Genomic DNA, 22,718 nt, shown 5'->3' with positions numbered 1-22,718 from the left:
AAATTAAGTGAGAAATGGACTGACCAGCTCAGCCCCCTGCAATGAATTCCCATAAAGCATTCAGATCAGAGTTACCACGCAGGCTTTCCCACTTTCAATGGCCCCTCCTATTGTGTAGGAGCTCTGCCTTCTCTCCTCTTAAGCTCTTTGGTAAAATCTTTCTAAATGTCACCATTCATTGTCTATGGATTTCATTGTCAAATTCATAAGACAAGAACCCAGAGACCACTGACTCTGGAAGTTTTGCTTGACCGTGACCATCAGGCACCAACTCCGGGTTAATGTTGAGCCAAGAGCTAAGAATGACTTGGTCACTCTTAAAGACACCTCAAATTTCTGTATCAAATTACATCAAATAGGTAGGAAATGAACAACTTCTTCCTTGACTTTATTGACTTACCTCACGTATTTTGTTACTGCAAATTACACAGATGATTTGGAACTAAAAATAAAAAGTACTGGAAGTAGAGAATGTATGTGCAATATTGAAATACATTTTCCGGGCTTCAGGGAATGGCTTAACGGTTAAAGTGTTTGCCTGTGAAGCCTAAGGACCTAGGTTTGATTCCTCAGTAAGCACATAAGCCAGATACACAATGGGATACATGTATCTGGTGCTCATTTGTAGTGGCTGGATGTCCTTTCACGCCCATTATTTCTATCGGCTTCTCTCTCTCAAAATCGATAAATAAATAATTTTTTAAAAAGACATACATTTTTCTCATAAAGCCAATCTAGTGATTTTAGGGGCCACATATTACTAATGCCTCAAAATCAAGAAATGAGGACTGGAGAGATGGCTTAGCGATTAAGTGCTTGCCTGTGAAGCCTAAGGACCACGGTTTATGGCTCGACTCCCCAGGACCCAAGTTAGCCAGATGCACAAGGGGGCGCACTTGTCTGGAGTTCGTTTGCAATGGCTGGAGGCCCTGGCATGCCCATTCTCTCTCCCTCTCTCTATCTGCCTCTTTCTCTGTCTGCATTCTCAAATAAATAAATACAAATATTTTTAAAAAATCAAGGAATGAATATTTTCTAATTTTACCACATCCCTGGGAGAAAGTATAGTGTTTCTTTGCCACTTGTAAGCACAAAAGTGGATTAACTGCTTCCCAGAGAAATTTGTAACCTTGTCATTCCCACCCCCAACAACACGAGGATATTAATAATTTTCTCCAGGGCTGGAGAGATGGCTTAGCGGTTAAGTGCTTGCCTGTGAAGCCTAAGGACCCCAGTTCGAGGCTCAGTTCCCCAGGTCCCACGTTAGCCAGATGCACAAGGGGGCGCACGAGTCTGGAGTTTGTTTGCAGAGGCTGGAAGCCCTGGCGCGCCCATTCTCTCTCTCCCTCTATCTGTCTTTCTCTCTGTGTCTGTCGCTCTCAAATAAATAAATAAAAAATTTAAAAAAAGAAAAAACAAAAACAAAAAAATCACAGCATTTAAAAAAAATAATAATTTTCTCCAAAATATATACCCCATAGGGCCAAAAATGAATCTATCCTACATAGCTTAATTTCAAATTAATGTTGAGACATACATTTCCCATCAAAAACAACTTTATGCTGAGAATATTTTCTACTCTCTCCATCAGAATAGTCCAAATAATTAATTCTCAATATCCATCATCCCAACTATAGTTCTAGGGGTTATGACTGTTCCATAGTCATTCTCCCATAACAGTGTTTACAATCAAATAGCACTCCATATTGAAAGCTTGCACATATTGTAAAATGTGTTCACTGTCTTAACCCAGCTGCATTGTGTCCTAATGAGTCCATTTCTTTTAGATTTTTGCTTACACTTCTTTTATCATTTTCTTACATATAATTACTCCATAAACCAAATAGTATTGGCTTTGATTTTACAATAATGCTGTGAAATAATTTATATAAGTGTCTGAGAAAGGTAAGAATAACATATGCAATTTTCTATTTAATAATTCAGGAAGTGAATTTTTCCTGTGATTCATATGTTATGGATACACACGTAGAATATTTATAAAATATTACCACTGAAAAATGCAAAGTATGAAGAACACAGATATCAGTAAGTCAGAAAGCTGAGTCAATACTAGAAGCAATCCATCTGTGGATTTCAGATGTTCATTTAGAGAAATCAAATGACTAATTTGTTAATTTTCCATCTCACAAAATATAACTGAATTGGCACTTATTTATCCCAGATAGTACAGAGACCATAGGCCTGTTTGAAATATGAATCACTGAGTTCCATTTGGGAACCTATAAGCATTTAATCTCAAATTTAGTCTTTGCACAGGACTGCCAGGTACCACATGACTATAATTGACATAACTTACTCTTTGCTTCCCTTGCTACCCAAGCTTAACCCACCCTCCTATCAAGTTTTGTTCATTCACCTATACTTTCATAAACTGTGTTTTTTTCTTATTCATGTCCTGGAGAGAAACTGATCCTTCAAGATCTTCAATGTTTTCTTGTCTTTCCTCCCACTCCCTATTTACACATAATCAGTCTCATATTTAAACCTATGTATCCCTACCTTCAGTAGTTAATAATCATACATCATATGTCCTCATTTAATAATCACACAGTAGCTTGTATTATCATTTTGTTCCATGTACAGAATAATATGTTTCACAATCTTCATGAGAAATTTTTCACTTTCCTAACATCTGACAAGTCCCACCTCACTTACAAATGTGTTCCTGAAAGCCACCATTGCCACCTTATTCTCTGAAGTCAGCTGGATTTTTAGTCCTTGATTCTCTTTAACTTTACAGCAGTGTTCACCATTCATCAGCCTGGATTTTTTTTTTAATTTTTATTAACATTTTCCATGATTATAAAATATATCCCATGGTAATTGCCTCCCTCCCCACCCCCACACTTTCCCATTTGAAATTCCATTCTCCATCATATTACCTCCCCATTACAATCATAGTAATTACATATTTACAATATCAACCTATTAAGTATCCTCCTCCCTTCCTTTCTCTACCCTTTATGTCTCCTGTTTAACTTAGTGGCCTCTGCTACTAAGTATTTTCATTCTCACGCAGAAGCCCAGTCATCTGTAGCTAGGATCCACATATGAGAGAGAACATGTGGCGCTTGGCTTTCTGGGCCTGGGTTACCTGACTTAGTATAATACTTTCCAGGTCCATCCATTTTTCTGCAAATTTCATAACTTCATTTTTCTTTACCGCTGAGTAGAACTCCATTGTATAAATGTGCCACATCTTCATTATCCACTCATCTGTTGAGGGACATCTAGGCTGGTTCCATTTCCCAGCTATTATAAATTGAGCAGCAATAACATGGTTGAGCATGTACTTCTAAGGAAATGCGATGAGTACTTTGGATATATGCCTAGGAGTGCTATAGCTGGGTCATATGGTAGATCAATCTCTAGCTGTTTTAGGAACCTCCACACTGTTTTCCACAATGGCTGGACCAGATTGCATTTCCACCAGCAGTGCAGAAGGGTTCCTTTTTTTCCACATCCCCGCCAACATTTATGATCATTTGTTTTCATGATGGTGGCCAATCTGACAGGAGTGAGATGGAATCTCAATGTAGTTTTAATCTGCATTTCCCTGATGACTAGTGACGTAGAACATTTTTTTAGATGCTTATATGCCATTCGTATTTCTTCCTTTGAGATCTCTCTATTTAGCCCATTTTTTGATTGGCCTGTTTGATTCCTTATTATTTAACTTTTTGAGTTCTTTGTATATCCTAGATATTAATCCTCTATCAGATATATAGCTGGCGAAGATTTTTTCCCATTCTGTAGGTTGCCTCTTTGCTTTTTTCACTGTGTCCTTTGCGGTGCAAAATCTTTGTAATTTCATTAGGTCCCAGTGGTTAATCTGTGGTTTTATTGCCTGAGCAATTGGGGTTGTATTCAGAAAGTCTTTGCCAAGACCAATATGTTGAAGGGTTTCCCCTACTTTTTCCTCTAGCAGTTTCAAAGTTTCCGGTCTGATGTTAAGGTCTTTAATCCATTTGGACTTAATTCTTGTGCATGGCGAAAGAGAAGAATCTATTTTCATCCTTCTGCAGATATATATCCAGTTTTCAAAACACCATTTGCTGAAGAGGCTGTCTCTTCTCCAATGAGTATTTTTGGCATTTTTATCGAATATCAGGTGGCTATAGCTACTTGGGCTTACATCTGGGTCCTCTATTCTGTTCCATTGATCTACATGTCTGTTTTTGTGCCAGTACCATGCTGTTTTTGTTACTATGGCTCTGTAGTATAGGTTAAAATCAGGTATGGTGATACCATCAGCTTTATTATTGTTGCTCAGTATTATTTTAGACATTCGAGGTTTTTTGTGATTCCAAATGAATTTTTGAATTGCTTTTACTATTTCCATGAAGAATGCTTTTGGAATTTTGAGAGGGATTGCATTAAATGTGTAGATTGCTTTTGGTAAGATTGCCATTTTCACAATATTGATTCTTCCAATCCAGGAACAGGGGATGTTTCTCCACTTTCTAGTGTCCTCTGCTTTGCAATTTCTCGCTTGAGTGTTTTAAAGTTCTCATTGTAGAGATTCTTTACTTCCTTGGTTAGGTTTATTCCAAGGTACTTTATTTATTTATTTATTTTTTTTGATGCAATTGTGAATGGGAGCGATTCTCTGATTTCATCCTCTGTGTGTTTGTGTTAGCATATATGAAGGCTACTGATTTCTGTGTATTTGTTTTGTATCCTGCTACATTGCTGTAGGTTTTGATCAGCTCTAACAGCTTGCTAGTAGATTCTTTAGGTCCTTTATGTATAGAATCATGTCATCTGCAAATAATGATAACTTGATTTCTTCCTTTCCAATTTGTATCCCTTTTATGTGTGTCTCTTGTCTTATTGCTATGGCTAAGACTTCCAAAACTATATTAAATAAAAGTGGGGACAGTGGACACCCTTGTCTTGTTCCTGATTTTAGTGGAAAAGCTTCCAGTTTTTCCCCATTTAGTAATATGTTGGCTGTAGGCTTGTCATAAATAGCCTTTATTATATTGAGATATGTTCCTTCTATTCCCAGTCTCTGTAGGACTTTTATCATGAAGGGATGTTGGATTTTGTCAAATGCTTTCTCTGCGTCTAATGAGATGATCATGTGAGTTTTGTCCTTCAACCCGTTTATGTAATGTATTACATTTATAGATTTGCATATGTTGAACCATCCCTGCATCTCTGGGATAAAGCCTACTTGGTCAGGGTGAATGATCTTTTTGATATACTCTTGTATTCTGTTTGCCAATATTTTGTTGAGAATTTTTGCATCTATGTTCATGAGGGAGATTGGTCTGTAATTTTCTTTTTTTGTTCTATCTTTGCCTGGTTTTGGTATCAGGGTGATGCTGGCCTCATAGAAGGAGTTTGGTAGAATTCCTTCTTTTTCTATTTCCTGGAAAAGCTTAAGAAGCAATGGTGTTAGCTCTTCCTTAAAGGTCTGGTAAAATTCAGCAGTGAATCCATCCGGGCCTGGGCTTTTTTTAGTTGGGAGATTATTGATAACTGTTCGGATCTCCATGTTTGTTATAGGTCTATTTAAGTGATTAATCTCATTTTGATTTAATTTAGGTAGGTCATATAGATCAAGGAAATCATCCATTTCTTTCAGATTTTCATAGTTTGTGGAGTATATGCTTTTATTGTATGTCCCTATGATTTTTTGAATTTCTCTGGAATCTGTTGTGAAATTACCTTGTTCATCTCTGATATTATTAATTTGTGTCTCTTCTCTCTTTCTTTTGGTCAGATTTGCTAAGGGTTTATCAATCTTGTTTATCCTTTCAAAGAACCAACTCTTTGTTTCATTAATTCTTTGGATTGTTCTTTTTGTTTCTATTCCATTAATTTCTGCCCTAATCTTTATTATTTCTTCCCGTCTACTGATTTTTGGTTTGCCTTGTTCTTCTTTTTCCAAGGCTTTAAGGTGAAGCATTAGGTCGTTTACTTGCGACCTTTCTAATTTCTTAATATAATCAGCCTGGATTTTTGTATTTAATGCTGTCTTGCTATCTCCTTCACCCTATATTCCAGATGTAGAAATCCCCAGAGGTTTGAACTTGGCTCTCCTGCCTATGGCCCTGTGCTTTCTCTTATAGTCATCTTAATCATTTTGTTGGTATTAGTTTCCTTGCTTCAAATGACTCCCACATCTCTTTCCTAGACTTTAAACTCTTTCCTGGCTGCTTACTACAAGGAATGTCCCACAGAAAATTAGAAAAGCCTACTTCTCATTCAGAATGAGTTTATCAAATCTGAACATGAGATTTCTTCTTCAGATAAAAACACCCCTCTGCCTATTTTTCTTTCTGTGTATGGTCTTTTTTTTTTTTTTGTCAAGTTACCTATATTCAAACATTTTAAGTGCTTATTGTTAACAGCTGATTTTTGTACTCACATCCTATCAACCACTACTGATATTTCCTATGTCTTCTTTTCCATCTCACTTTCGTCCTTCCTTTAAGCTTGATTGCGTTATGCCTATGCTGTAACAGTGATCCCTTATTTGGTCCTACCAAGGTTGAATCTCCCAATTCGACTCTGCATAGAAAATATTTCATTGCATCACAAAAATAATCATCCTAAATTATGACATTAATTATGCCATTGTACTCAACAAAATTCCAGAATATAAACTCTTGATCTTAGTCAATGTATGTGTTCAGTGTGATGTGTAATGTAGTTTACCTGGCTATATGTGAGTTTCCATTTCCATCTGCCCCTACAGTTTCCCATGCCCTTATGTAGAGGGAAGCCTCTACCTGCCCAAATTCTCCCCTTTCCCTTCTCTTGCTAAAGTCTCCACTTATACAACAGTTTATCATTCCATGCCTCTTTGTACTTTTCTACTCTGACTCACTATCTTTTAGATCATTATCTCCTATGTATTTTGCTAATACTCAGTGTATATCCCTCACAAGTCCTCATTAGGTACCATTATTTACTACCCTGACATGGGAGGGCTGAGACACATGGTTTCTCCTCCCCTTCTTTCCCAAGTTACACTGGGCATTTCTCAAGGGCTGAGTTAATTTCTTATAACTTTGAAATTTGGCTTCACTGGGTAGAGTCTTATATAAAGCTACCATTTGATTTAGAAAATCAGTTGCATAAGTAGAGCCAAAAAACCCTCTTTCCTAGAAATCTAATCATTGGCAGTTATCCCCTTTTGATTCCAGAGCTGATAAAAAGTCAACTAGAAGCTAGTGACTTCAGACTATGTAAATCTGCCATTTTTTTCATGATTAAATTATTTTAATCTACCAGAAAATGCAGAATTTACCTTAATTCCCATATGAAGAACACAGCAGTTTTCTTGCAATATTCTCTCCAGTTCTTAAAGAGTTAGCACTTTTTTTTTTTGGTGTGCATAATTGGGAAGGGTGGGGAGAGAACTCTTATGCTTAGGAAGTACCTTCCACATAAAACTCAACTTATTTATGAAAATAAAAACAATATTTATAAAAAGAGAAAAAACTAACAAAGAACAATTTTTATAGAAAAAAATTATGGTAATGTTTCAATATGAGCTCTAATTTTAGAAAAACTGCCAATAAGATCAACTAAGATATCCAAAGTATTTTGTAATTAATAATAATTCTACACCATATGCTGAAAACCAAAGTAAATTCTATTAAGTATGAACTTCTGTAGATGGCAACAAATTGAGTACCGCTAATCGGACACAATACCAGAGTCTAAACCTTATACTGCCGTAATCATTCTAATCTCTTTCACTCTTTTAGCACTTGATCACTGGATTTCTTCATTTACAAAACAACCCCCAAAGTCAATTCATTACAAAGTAAATTATGCAGAATACCATGCTTGTGTAGAATGAAAAATGTAAATTTATTGTGGGTATATTTTTTTAAAAAAAATGTAACCAGTACTTTATTAAGAAAAGTCTTTATCCCAGAGCTAATCAAAAATCTCTGAGGGCTGGATAGATGGCTTTGCAGTTAAGGCACTTGCCTGCAAAGCCTTAGGACTCAGGTTCAATTTACAGGTCCCACATAAGCCAGATGCACATGGTGGCACATGTATCTGGAGTTCATTTGCAGAGGCTAGAGGCCCTGACATGCTTATTTTTTCTATCTCTGTCATAAATAAATAAATAAATAAATAAAAACATCTTTGAAACATCCAGGTAATAAGGAATAGTACATGAGTCATATTTGACATCATACAGTCATGCCCTTATATAAGAATTACTAAAAGATTTTAGAGTTATCCACATACAGCTACTAATCATTGCAGCTGTCATGGAATTTAAACAATCAGAAGAAATTGTTTTATGAAAAATAAGAGTAAGAAGCCAGGCATGGTGGCACATGCCTTTAATCCCAACACTCAGTGGCTGAGGCAAAAGGATTACTTTGAGTTTGAGACCAGCCTGTGGCTGCAGAGTGAGTTTCAGGATAGCCTGGGGAAGAGTGAGCACATACCTAAAAAAAAAAAAAAAAAAAAACTAACAAAGAGTAAGATTGTCCTAGTATGTACGTGGGCAAAAGACAAATAACAATACAACTAGGCAGTGAAATTGATGTGCAAATTGCCCAGGTTGTTATACTCTCATATAAGCAGATAACTGGCATTTGTTCAGTCCAATGTAACAAAAAGCAAAGCAAAAAAAAAAAAAAAAAAAAAAGCTTTATAAACAAAGGGCATAAACAGAAGATAAATGTTAGGTGGGTACTTTCATTTAGATCAATGCAGAAATCCTAATAAATCACAGGTAGCTATTTAAACAGGTGGCTTTGTTTCAGGGGAAAAAAAAATGGTTTTTATTATCACCCTTGACCCTCTGACACCTTACTCATGACTATCTGAATATCAAAACATCTGATAACAATCTGAAAACAAATTGAGAGGGGAAAAGCACATCTGTTGATCCACCAATTGCAAGATCTTTTGTCTACTGTTAAAGACGAATTTTACATTCTATCTGCATTTGTGCAGAATGTATTGTTACCAGGTACAGAAATGCCACTGGAATAAGCACATTTTCAAGACCATCATGCAGCATATTTATGAGGAAACATCTTGGGGTCCCTGAGAAAAAGACTTTGAGCTGGAGATTAAATATTGATTTTATGATTTGGCTAGTCATTTACAATAAACAACTTCATAAGTCACAGTGGTGTCTGAGTCAGTGTCTTTTTCATTTTTAGAGGTTTGCAACAGGGTTTTTTGGAGTTCAGCAAAGTCCTTAAACTCCTAACCCTGAGTTTGTGTCTGTTTTACCAAAGAAATTAAAATAAAATAAGACTGAGAAGGATAATAATTAAATTATTACATTTATTCAGAAGTCAGGAAGGGTGAGGGAGAGTCTATGGACCAAGGGAGGGAGAATGGATGCACGCATATGGCCCCAGAGCGTATATGAGAAGTGAGTAGGAGCCTGAAACATGAACAGAGATTTAGAGAGGAAAGTGCAGAAAACCCTTGCCACGTGGAGGGCAGGAGGGGGTGGAGAGCCCATGTGGGAGTAAGGGTTCCCCCACGTGCTGAGACAGAGGGGAGGCTTATCAAGACAGGAACCTGAACTTTTAGAAGAGATTTGACCAGCAAATCAGAAGAGGGTAGATCACCTGCTAAGTGGTTATTTATAATCCTGTTGTGGTAGGCTTTACCTTCAGGCTCAGATGACTGGTGTGGATGCAGGGGGCTGGATCAGGAAAAGTTCAGCCACGACACCAAGGTTTGGGGCTTAGCTTAACCAACTACAAGGCCAGAGATCAGATTTAAATTTGAGGAAAGGGGAACTCCTTCCTGGGGAGGGGTTCGAGTTGCTTATCTCTTTAGTCAAGAATCAGCGATCCTTCTCTGATCTCTAGTGAAGTGGAGATTACAAGGGCAGATTTAAGGATTTCTGCTTTTTACTTTTGGGATGGTCACCCTACACTACCCAACAAAGCTACCTGACTTCCTCTCCCATTGCATAGTTCATAGTGCTTTCTTCTGCTGTATTTTGATGAAGACCTCCATCTAACCAATCATGTAGCAGAGAGAAAAGTAAATCTCAAGGACTGGAAATGCTCGATGGGTAAGACTGAATTTAATTATCATGCATTATACATGTTTAGAACATTAAATTGATAAATGTAAATGGGAAATTTTTTAAAATATGTTTCTTACTTTCCACAAAATTCTAACAAGACTCATATTTGACTCTTCTTTTAGAAATATTGCACAGAGACATCCTATTTTGGTATTTACAAAGTTTTCTCTTTTGTGTCCCTAACTGGTGAACTGCTTCATTTTTCTCCAAAGCACATGGCTCTGTCTGGGGAAACGACATACTTTCCTTACTTGTTCATGCCAGGTTTTAAGCTCCTAAGAGGGAAGCCATGTCATACATGGTACTTATCACATATTTGAAAAATAAGTAAATAAGTAAAGTATTGTGCTACTTTCTCAGATTTTTTGGCAGGTATTTCCTCTTAAGATACAGCCACTTTCCTTTTTTGAATTCACCAAATATTCTATTATGTACACAGTGACAATGACAATGTGACTCCACAGTGCTGTGGAACCAGGTAAAGTGTTAACTTCACTAACCTTCAGCATAACAGAGATGACAAAAGTGTCAGTGAGTTGGGATATTAAACAAAAGAAGTCACCTAAAGTATCTCGCTATGTGGGTGACATAAATTGTTCAATAAATTTTAACTGTCACCACTCTTGCCATCATGATTACTATTTTCTTCTGCTGTAAACAAGTCATCATTTCTTAATGCATGTCATAACTAAATGAAGCAGCTTAGAACAGTCCCTGAAAAACATGACACCTTGGAAGACTGAATATTTGAAGTTCTAGATAGCCCAGAAGCAGGATGGTGGCTGCAACCTTTTCCCTGCTATCTCCCCTGACTCATGTCATAAGATACTTATTCACATCCTCATCTATGAAGTCAGAGACACAGAAGATTCTGGACACATAGGTCTTGCTAAGTTCCTCTCATTTATTACCAGTACATAATACCTTTTTGTCCTCTGGTCCTTTTTCTATAAAAATATTTGTCCCTGTTTGAGTCTTTGTTTTTATTTACTATCATTTTATTTATTTGAGAGAGAGAAAGAAGTGTGTACACATATATGTATATGTATACATGTTATATGTGTTATATATACATATGTTATATGTGTATATACATGTGTGTGTACACACACATATATATGTATGCATGTGTGTATGTGTGTGTGTATGTATGTATGTGTGTATATATATGTATGTATATATGTATGTATGTATATATAAAGAGAGAGAGAGAATGGACACATGACTCCAGATAAAATACACATGCCACATTGTCTATCTGGCTCCCATGGGTAATGCGAGATCCAACTGGGGTCCTTAGGCTTTACAGGCAAGTACCTTAACCACTGAACTATCTCTCCAGCCCAGGACTCCATTTCTAAAGACAACTTTCACATGAAAACCTAAATGCATTTATATGTTTTTATTACTCACCTGTTTTTTGTCTCAGAGGTGTTAGGCAAATTCATTATTTTTATATTATCATGTATTATTACAAATGAAATTTGGGAGACAGTTATATTCATAGCTAAGTTTAAAATGGTTAGATCTCTTAAGCAAACACAAATTAATTCCTTGTAAGTCTCCACTGTCTCTACCTTCAGAGGAATCACCCCACTCTATTCAACCAGATGATAATATTACATTTCACTATGACAGTGTGTTCTTTGATGCTATGAAGTCTTTGTATCCTATAACAAAGCAGTCACTGTATACACGTTTGCCCAAAAGTTGAGGTACTATAAAGAAATGAAACTGATCCCATAATTTGTACTTATTGCACAGATGTACTTTCATTACTGTTTGAAAATTACATTGCTTCACATCTTGTCTACCTCAGGAGAGCAGAATAGAAGATTTTAGTGTTGGACCGAGGCGGAGACTGTGTATTAAAGTAGTGGAATGCAGTGATGAGCTCTGGGAAAAAAGAAAAAGATATCTGCCTAGAAGGATGCTGCAAAACCAGTTCTTATTTTTTCATAGATGGTTATTTTATTCCAATAGAGATGATCCAATTTGTATCCATTTTACTTTCTGGAACTCTGACTATCCAGGGTACACTTGTAATGAAAATATTATTGATAAAGTTGTAAAGCACAGCTATTAGAAAAGGAAATATTAGAATAGAAAAGAGGTAAATTGCTTAATATGCATGCAGGTAAAAGTCAAACAATAAGTACTTAGTACTACTGAAACAAAAAAAGCTTTCAAGGAAGTAATTGAAAAATTCATCCCAGTGCAAAGTATTTGGTAATACTCAAGATAAAATTCAAATGATGAAAGTTTATAGTGCTTTACATATGGTAAAAATGAGCAATTTCACTTGTGGGGAAAAGAAAGATCAAGGCAGGAGGGTTTTGTGGTATGGTTGAATGAACCCTATAGTGGTAATTCAAATCAAAAATTAGGGGGTGGGGGGAGAAACAAGTAGAATCATGATGGATCTGTGTCCTAAACCATTACATGAATTAGTGTCACCCTCTGAATCAAACTACCCCTTAGGGAAATAAATACTCACATTAGGCCTCAGCCTGGCTGCCAGGTCATAATACTTCTCAGCTGCTTCATTGAGGCTGGCCTGTCTGTTAAAAAAAAATAATGTACACAAAATCATATAATGTGTTTTTAAATATAAGAATGGTAAGCAGGGGCACTGTGCAGCAAAATGACATTACCATGAAAAAACATCTCAACTACGTGGAAGAATTAGTAAGATTCTCATAAAGCAAATGGAATTCCTGCAGTTTGTAGCACTTCAAATGATCCTAACATAATCATAGTCAGTAGGTACTGCTATTTTAAATTCATAATTAGCCATGAGAAAAGCTATTGTCCTTTTATGCCTAACCTACATAATATGTTGAGACTCTCTGGTTTCAACATATCCCAGAAAAATGGTTTTTAAAAATTAGTTGTCATAATTAATATTTAGTTCTTATTTAAAAAACTAAGAATAACGAAGCTTTGCAATACTTAAAGACATTATATACACATCACACGCGCGTCATTCAACAGTGGAAGGGAAACTCATGGAGGTGAAGGAGGAGAGCCGCAGCGGGTGACAGCAGGGCGGGCAGTGAATGCGGGGAAAGCAGGATGTGATGTATGCATAGAAATGTCATTGTGAACCCATTATCTTGTACGCTAACTAAAAGTCAACAAAACATGTTCAAACAACATATAGTTACATACGTGGACAATCACTTTCTCATTCAGGGGGTCTTTTGCTTGGTGTACAATTGACAGTTAACTTCAAAGGTCAGATCACCCCACTCCTTGCTGTCTGGCAACCAGGGTGGGCATAATACTCCATCTCAGGTCACGGGATGTGATCATATTGAATTTTAATCCCTGGGTATCAAAAAGCTGAAGAGATGGTGAGAACTTACTCACATTACTGCAAGTAACGGGATTATGTCCTACTCAGACTCTAGTGGCAAAGGACTGAATTTGCCAATTTTCAATAACATTTTTTCAGCATTTCCAGTCACCGAGGGCAGTTTCATTGTAAGCACATCATAAGTCTAGTTATCTGCTAATTGTGAGGAGCTTCTGAGGTTAAATAATTTTAAAACAAATACAAACAAAAATTTCTTGACCACTGGAATTAATCATTTCAAGCTTTAAGCTATAGTGAAATGAATGTAAGTTTTTTGTTTGTTTGTTTAGTTTGAGGTTCTGAGGACTGAACCAGCAGGGTCTAGGCAGGCACTCTACAACTGAGCTTACAGCCCTATACCACACAGTGATTTCTTTAGGCTTATAACCAGAGTTCGCTTTCTTGCTGAGAACAGAACCCCAGGAGCAGCACGGCTGATGATCCAACATAGACATAAGAAATTCTGCAAAGGAGCTGCTAAAGATGCTGAAGGAATACCACAGAACAATATCACAATCAATTCCAGACACCTACAGAGCATAACTATTATGTGACAATAGTACTGAATGGCTGTGGGACCTGCCTTTCAAGGGGAGTTGAGTTCTTTTCTGGCTAGCTTTTTAGATAAGAAGAAAACAGAGAGGACAGGAACGGATTGTAAGAATTAAGTCCACATTTAGGTGTTAAAAGAGAAGGCTAAGTAGTCTTACCTAAATACATGAATTTGTACTTTGCTCAAGACAAATAAAAGCCATAAAGACAGACCCTATGCAGCAGTATAAATTATAGGAATTACAAAAGATAACATTTCTCTGGAGAATAAGACATATTTTTCTAATTTTTAAAGGAAAAATAATTAGAAACACAGCTATTTTTAATGGAGGTTATAAAGAAAGTGTTTTTGTTTTTAATCTTTACCTAAGGCTCTACTGAACCCATGACATGTTACAATGTGCTGCTGCAATTTATATTCTCATAAATGTTAAAGTTCAATTTCAATACGTCAAAAACGTACTTTAGTCTGGTACGGAACAGTAAAAATTCCCTTGCTAGAGTATTTAATGAAGGTTCATGCCACCAAATTATAGAATTTCTTTGGTTCAGATTCATTTGGAAATTTGAACCAGAATTATTCAGGTCATGCCCTGGAAGGGTTTTCTCCAGAGGAAAATAAAAGTCATGGAGGTAGGAAATTAGAGTAACTTAATATTACAAAGAAGTAAGCTACTTTGAAGCAAGATCAACCAGCAGATATCTAACTTGGAAAGCATGGCTGCTAACAGTATTCGTCTTCATGGACATTCAATTCATAAGTTAGATAGGGATCAAAAGAAAAACTGGGAAATTCTTTATACCAAATAGCTTTTTTGTTTTGTTTTGTTTTAAAATTAGTGTCTCCCTCTATCTAGCCAGGCTGACTTGGAATTTACTATGTAATCTCAGGCTGGCCTCAACTCACAGGAATTTTCCTACCTTTGTCTCCTAAGTGCTGGGATTGAAGGTGTGCACCACCACTCCTGGTTAGACCAAGTGTCTTTAAGGTAATTAACTCAATTTAAAAAAATGATTATTTCACAGGGTGTGATGGCACATTCCAGCACTCAGAAGGCAGAGGTAGTAGGATCACCAGGATCACCTTGAGTTCAAGGCCACCCTGAGAGGACATAATGAATTCCAGTTCAGCTTGGGCGAGAGAAAGAACCTACCTTGAAAAACCAAAGTGTGTGCGGGGGGGCGGGGGTATTAATTTTGAAGCCATCACATTTTTTAGTGGTCACATTGACTTGAATGTGGAATGTCTCCTATAGGCTCATATATTTAAATACTTGGTCCCTGTTGGCAATGTGGAACTTTTAGGAAGTAGAGCTTTGCTGGAAAACTAGGTCACTAGTGGGGGGTTTCCCATCCTTGCCCAACTTCCTGTCCCATCTCTGCTTCCTGATTGCAGAGAAATGGGTCCAGTCACCTCAAGTTCCCATGGATGCCTTTTCCACCCTGATAGGCTATATCCCCTGAAACTGTAAATCAAACTCACTCTTCCCTTTTTCAAATTGCTTTTTTTGTTCTTGTTGATTTTTGTTTTTAAGATAGGATGTCAGTGTAACCCAGGCTGACCTGGAATTCATTGACTAAAGGCACGTGCCCCCCCGCTTGTGTCAACATGCTTTTTGTTAGGTATTTATTTTGTCACAGAAAAGAGAAACATAGTTAATACAGTGGGTTAATTTCCAAAAGAAAATATTTAGTGCAAAAACACTATTTTTTAAAGCTTGAAGTAGAACTGATGATATTCTAAGAAAATGAAAAGTAAGATTTATTACACATCATATAAGTATTAAAATAATTTTCACCATAAGATTTTGATTCTATTAGTAAACTTTGTTTTATTTACTTATTTATTGATTTTATTTAAGTAATTTATTTATTTTGGTTTTTTGAGGTAGGATTTTACTCTAGTCCTGGCTGACCTGGAACTAGTCTCAGGGTGGCCTCGAACTCCCAGTGATCCTCCTGCCTCTGCCTCCCAAGTGCTGGGATTAAAGGTGTGTGCCACCATGCATGGCTCACTAAACATTTTTATTGGGTAATTTCAGAAAGCACTTAGGATAGCACACAGAAAATTAGAAGGAGGGATATATCAGTTCTATGCACAAATATTCATTTATATTCTTGTTTTTGTTCATTTTATTGTGTTTGCTATATTTTATATTATATTTACTCCCTTCTGAAAGAGTAATTCTGACAGTACTTAACAAATATAAATTTCATGGATGACTAGATCATTAATCAATGTAGGAAAAGTAAGGAAATACCAGTTTCCTGCCAGTTGCTGTGGGGATTCTGTTACATATTGCCAAGACAAAAACATGAAATTGTTAAGGACAGAGTGTAGGACTTGGGTCCCTAGACTTTGATATGTCTGTTTAAAGCAGCTGATAGTAAATACTTCATCTCCATGCTTATATCTATTCTTTACAATTTATTTTCTGGGACAGAAAAAATAAATCCCTTCCTAGTGATTTATTCTTTCATGTCCTATTAAAAACAACACCTTGAAACAATTATGAAGAGTAATAACAATTATTTCAAGATGGGAGAGAGCAAAAACAGTGCTTAAGATATATTTTCTTCCTACAACTTTCCATTTCAGGTGATTATAATCAGATATGGAGGTGACAGTGTAAGTCCCCATATTTCTACCATGGGAGGAATCAGGAAGAGGGGCACAGAGGGAGCACCTACCTCTGCCAGATCATGAAAGGCAGATGTCGGCAGCCTTCTAATTAGACACAACATATTCTCCAAAGCCAATAAAGAATAAGAGGTTGAGAGGGAAGTCATTCATACCAGGAAACTATACTGGGTCCATGTATCATCACTCAGCCAACAGTAGGCATAATGAACTGGAGCTTCAGATGAAGGCTCCTTTCCCATGACCAACTTCTACCAATAATGAAAGTGGGTACTACTCCGCTCCCTTCATACTAACTCTGACTCTCAGGGCCCCAAATGGCAAAGTAGCAGCAAAAAAATCTAAGTGGTATTTATGGCCTGAATAATCAATAAAACTTTGAATTCCCACAAAACAACTAGACAGTGATGATTTTTTAAAAGTTTTTTGAATCAGTGTTTCTGTCATCAGTGAAAATTTAAATGCCAGAGCAAAAACAAATTGACAATAACAAAGTCCCCAGCTTTATAATTTGTACACTACAGAATTCCACTTCTGTACACAAGACTATAAAACTTATTTAAAAAAATGTACATACATATTTCATATTATAAATTTCTCTCTGCTTCTACTTTATAATAGAAAAATATATTTTGGAACACAGGTTTATGAACCATTAGTCTGGCAAGAAATGATGCATAAAAGAGACATGGGAATCAATTGTTATAAAATAACAAATTAATATAACCTAGTTAGTGTCTGAGGAGGATTTGATTAAAAGAATCATTTATAGTGACCTTCATTTTCATGCATACCTTGAAAATTATGAAATTAAGATTGCAAAATATAAAATTACTTCCTTGAAAATGTTTTTGTTTGAAAATTCCAGTAGCATTTAGAAAACTCTAGCTATAATAGCTGTGACTTATCAACTTTGAATTAAAAATTGCATAATATGATCAATGACCATTTTAAGTCATACATAATGTATGTTTAAGGATAGATTTTTGCATATATATATACATATATATATATGTATACACACACACACATACATACATACATACATACATACATATATATGAGGTGTTTGTATGTATGTACAGGATCATGAATATGTATGTATGTGTAGAGGCCAAAGGTCAATGTCAGTTGCCTTCCTCAATCACTCTCCACCTTACTTACTGAGACAGTGTCTTCCACTGAACCCAGAACTCACAGATTTGGTTAATCTGGCTAGCCATCAGAACCTGGGGACCCTCCATTTTCAGAGGCAACAGTGTTAGGATTACAGGCATGTGCTTTCACTCTCATCACTTACACTTCTGGGGATCCAAACCCATGACCTTATGCTTGTCCAGCAAGCACTTTTCCAACTGAGCCATCATCTCAACTCCAACAAGTTTTTTTTTAAAAAAATATTTTATTTTCATTTGTTTATTTGAGAGAAAGAAAGACACACACACACATACACACACACCCACAGAGGGAAAGAAAGAGAGAAAATGGGGAGGTTTTAACTAGACAGATAATTGTCCATGTAATACAAATGGATAAGCTTTTCCTGGATCCTTGCTGAATAACAGATAACTTGGCTTTAGATTACTCAAAGAAACACTAAATGCTAATTCTAGTTGATAAGTTGTTTTGAATGGGGAGAAGTAGACATGAAACAGACCATATGCAAATGTAAGGGACATCTTAAAGTAGCAAAACCAGAGTCACACACTTGTAAAAGCAACAGAACTGAAGAGACTTTTTTTTTTTTTTAATGGGTAGGGTCTAACACTAGCCCAGGCTGACATAGAATATGTAGTCTCAGGTGGCCCCAAACTCACAGGGATTTTCCTTCCTCTGCCTCCCAAATGCTGAGACTAAAGGCATGTATCACCATGCCCAATCAGAAAAGACTTTTGTAATGGAATTCTTGCAATAAATTGTTTATAACTCTTAAGCCTTCTTCGATAAAAGTTTCTCTCTCAAGACATCAAAAATGGTCACAAGACCTGAAAGAATTTGTTTCCATTCCAAAGAAGAGAAAAGTGAAAGGAATTGTATAAATAAAGGAAGAAAAGACTGTTGATGACATAATTTCAGAAAGGGTCCTTCTACGTCAGAAATTTCATGAGTTTTTTTTTTTTTAATTTTTTTTTTTTTTAAATTTATTTGAGAGCGACAGACACAGAGAGAAAGACAGATAGAGGGAGAGAGAGAGAATGGGCATGCCAGGGCTTCCAGCCTCTGCAAACGAACTCCAGACGCGTGTGCCCCCTTGTGCATCTGGCTAACATGGGACCTGGGGAACCGAGCCTCGAACCGGGGTTCTTAGGCTTCACAGGCAAGCGCTTAACCACTAAGCCATCTCTCCAGCCCAAATTTCATGAGTTTTGGAGTCCATTCTTTCACAGACACAAACTTCTCAGGGCCTTCTAAGGACAGTGTTAAGACTAAATATGAGAAGGCAACAAAAGTTTCATGCTGTAAAAATATGAAAAGAAGGAAATGTTTGGATATATCATGCCTCATGTTCATATACATTAAATTATTAGTTTTATAAGAGGTTAATTTCAGGGATGGAGAAGGAGTTGGGAGGTATGAAGAGGAAGATCTAGGATAAAAATGGCTTGTAGTACTGACATAAGAAGCAACATCATAAGCATCACCTGGAACTTTTTAGAAGTATAAAATAGTTACAATGCTAATTTAGTAAGTCAAAATGTACATTTTAACAAGATCTCCAGGCCATTCATACACTCATTGATATTGAAGAATTACTGAGTTGGGAGACACCCACTTTCAATCACCTGCTGCCTACTTTACTTCAATGACCTTACAATGGTTAGAGTGCTTCAAGTAATATTCTGATAAAAAGGTCAGTTGAGGCAGCACATGCCTGTAACTCTAGCATCAGGGATGAGAATCAGGAGCTTGAAATTTCAAGGACAGCCTAGCCCACAAGAGACACTATCACAAATAAATGACAAAGCAAAAACAAAACAGCCTCTTGACCAAAATTAGGTGTAAAGTACAATTTATAAATAAAAAAGTCTAATAACTTGCCAGTGTTTTAAATGTTAGAGGAGAAACTATGTGGCCTAGACAATCTTAGAGATTCAGTTGTGCCTTTAAATACGTTAAAATAAAGTCTCTACACCTTCACTATATACATTCTCATAAATTTTCTCTGTGGTTTGAATTCACAGATTCAGACTGAGGACTATCAAAGGCTAACTTTACATATATAAACATGCAAAGAAAAATATGTATCTTTAAGATAAACATAAATAAATATCTTTGAGAAAATAACCTGATTTTGTTCTTTTTCCCTTAAGATTTTAAATTTTATCACCCTCAATAGAATTAATAATATTAATATTTCTAAATTTTGTGTTTATATAACATATAGTCATTTAACACTGTTATATGAATATGGAAATTAAAAGATAATGATTATCACATATTCACTATTAACTAAAAATAGAGCAGAAGAAACAAGCTGGCATAGAATAGTTGTGCTTTTCTTTTTAAAAATATCTTCATATATTTATTGATAATGACAGACAGAAAGAGAAAGAGAGAGAGAGAGAATGGGAGTGCCAGAGCCTCTTGCTGTTGAAAATGAACTCCAGCTGCATGTGCCATCTTGCACATCTGGCTTTACATGGGTACTGGGGAAATGGACCTGGGATGCTGAACCACCCCTAACTCCCAGTGACACTTACTATAACTGAAGGAGTGATGTCTTGTATCTTTATTCCAAGAGAAAAAAGAATCATACTTTTCCAGGCCACATGACTCAAGACAAGAGACTGTACAATAATGATGCTTCTAAAAGTCACTGAAACTTGGACTTGTCTCTACAATTGCCATGAGCCCATGACTCTACTTTCAAAAACTGACCACAAAAAGAATGAATTTAGAAATCCTGAAGAGGTCTTATTATGTAGGATTTACATATTCACCAGCCTGTTACCTCCTATCATTGCCCTCTCTTTTAACAAGAGTTGGAGCTTCTGAGTAAACATTTGGTTGGAAAGACACAAGTAGCCACAGGACACCAGTGGATAAGTTCAAAAGGAATTGGGACACACTGTACTCAGAAGCCAACTTCCTGACTCAGATGAGCACTGGTGGATGCTGACTGTCGGGGTTTGCATCTTAACAACAGTAGCATCAAGGCCCACTCACAGATGTGCAAGTAGAAGGAGGGGATGGTCAGGTATGAATGTAAAATACAGTCCCAGGGAGACAGATGGTCACTGAATAAATATCACTTTCATCCTTTACCAAGTCAATGCGGTAAGGAAACAACAACAAAATCCTACTACTAGAGAGCCTATGAAACAGGGAAATTTTGTTTTTCTTGCCTCTTGACTTCCTCTCGGATACCAAATTTATTTATACTCTCTCTTCAGCTTCCTGTTATGGGGGGTGAATAAAGTCATTCCTACACAATGCATCTAAAAGAACAGTTGATTCAATTGTTTCCTTTCACAACTTTATAGACACAACTTCACTGAGTTCCAACAATTTAAATTCCTTTGATATTTTCCTTTGATGATAATCAAACTGCGTTTTAAAAGGAATGGCCTCATCTGGAAGCATCTAGTACTTTTTAAGTTTTATTTGAAGTACTAAAAGTGTCACCATGTATTGTCAATGCTCATTACGTGAGACCATGCAACATCTGTGATCATCCTCCCTGTAAACACGGTGGGTAATTAGCCACAACTTGGATTCCACCTTCCCAAGCAAAGCAGAGGCCAAGAAGAAACCTTTCATCTTCCAGCTTTCTTCCGGCACATGATTCAAGTTTCCCCAATCAGATGGAGTCATGAAAGCAAAATGGGAGGCAGCTGTGTGCCAGAGAATGCTCTTCTAAAGAGTGACATAGCTCTCTGTGCAGTTCCAGGACATAAAATTTGCGTAAGCACACAAGGGCAGACTGGCTGTTCAGGTATTGTTCTTGGCTGTGAGAAGAGGTGCTCTGAAGGTCCCTGAGATAACTTTGGGTCTCAGAATGCTTTTTCCTTTTTTATAATTCCAGTTTTTATTTTTTATTTTATGAGGCCGTGTCTCACTCTAGCCCAGGCTGTAATCCTTTTACACATGCCTCCCAAGTGCTGATATTAAAGGTGTACACCACTTCTCCCAACCAGCATTGCTTTTCATTCCTCTTTCTTCTCTCTCTCTCTCTCTCTTTCTTTTTAAAAATTTATTATTATTATGAAGTAGAAACTTTGTATGTGTACATCATATGCTGGTATCATCATTTCCCTCCTCCTTGCCCTCTTTAGTGGGAATGCAGGTATTCTCCATGGAGTTGTGGGTTTGGTTTTTAAGAAACTCTGTTCTTAAATTAGCAAAAGTGGATTCTCTAGTTTGTAGCTAAACACTGTGACCCCTCATAAAGATAATGAATCCATTTTTATAAGATTTGCTTTAAATAATAATTGAAGGTCTTCATCCTATCTTGGAAATATTCCCTCCAAATAGTTCCAAAAGACAAAGACTTGAGACTTCCAGGTAAGAGGGTGGCATAGAAGCCACGCCAAACCAGCCTAGGTAGGGATTTAAGCAAAACCACAACAAAATACACTCTTCTTCTGAAAAGTTAAGGAGTATAGATTATTCTTAGATATAGCAGAGAAACAGGAGACACCAAGATCCCCCAGAAAGGAGGAAAACTTCCAGAAACCCACTGAGGCCCTTGGGGCCTGGTGATCAGTGAGACCCAGGTCCCCACCAGGCTCCGCCCACCAGGCACACCAAGTGGCAGCAGCAGAGACCACAGAAGTGGATTTTCCAACCTCATCGTCCTCCTTGCAAAGTCAAGAAATCTGAAGGAAAGACAGCTGAGGTCAACTAAGCGGATAATGAAGGGGATATAGGCAGGGCTACACGAGCAACTCCGAGCGTTCTGCACTCTCCCATCAGCCAGCCACAAGAAGCGCAAACCTCCCGCTTTCAGCCCCAGGTGGCGGCACATCCAGCACAGCTGACCAGAACTCCAGCACCACAGCCCAACACAGAGGGATCAAGGTGGACACTCAGCATTAGTGACATCGGAAGCCACCGAAAAAGGTAATGACGCTGACTGACAAAAAAAAAAAAAAAAAAAA

At 36.9% G+C, this 22,718-nt stretch overlaps 1 protein-coding gene across 1 annotated transcript in view; it reads right to left on the bottom strand.

The window, feature by feature from the left end:
• Positions 1-22,718, bottom strand: part of Tmtc2 (transmembrane O-mannosyltransferase targeting cadherins 2) — a 439,320-nt gene that overhangs the window by 52,756 nt on the left and 363,846 nt on the right. Inside the window, exon 11 of the mRNA XM_004650152.2 lies at positions 12,564-12,627. Coding sequence (XP_004650209.2) covers positions 12,564-12,627 — 64 coding nt within the window. The remainder of the gene's footprint in view (positions 1-12,563; positions 12,628-22,718) is intronic.

Source organism: Jaculus jaculus, chromosome 6, assembly GCF_020740685.1.
Source record: "Jaculus jaculus isolate mJacJac1 chromosome 6, mJacJac1.mat.Y.cur, whole genome shotgun sequence".
Lineage (NCBI taxonomy): Eukaryota > Metazoa > Chordata > Mammalia > Rodentia > Dipodidae > Jaculus > Jaculus jaculus.
This window is presented reverse-complemented; position numbering and strand designations above follow the sequence as displayed.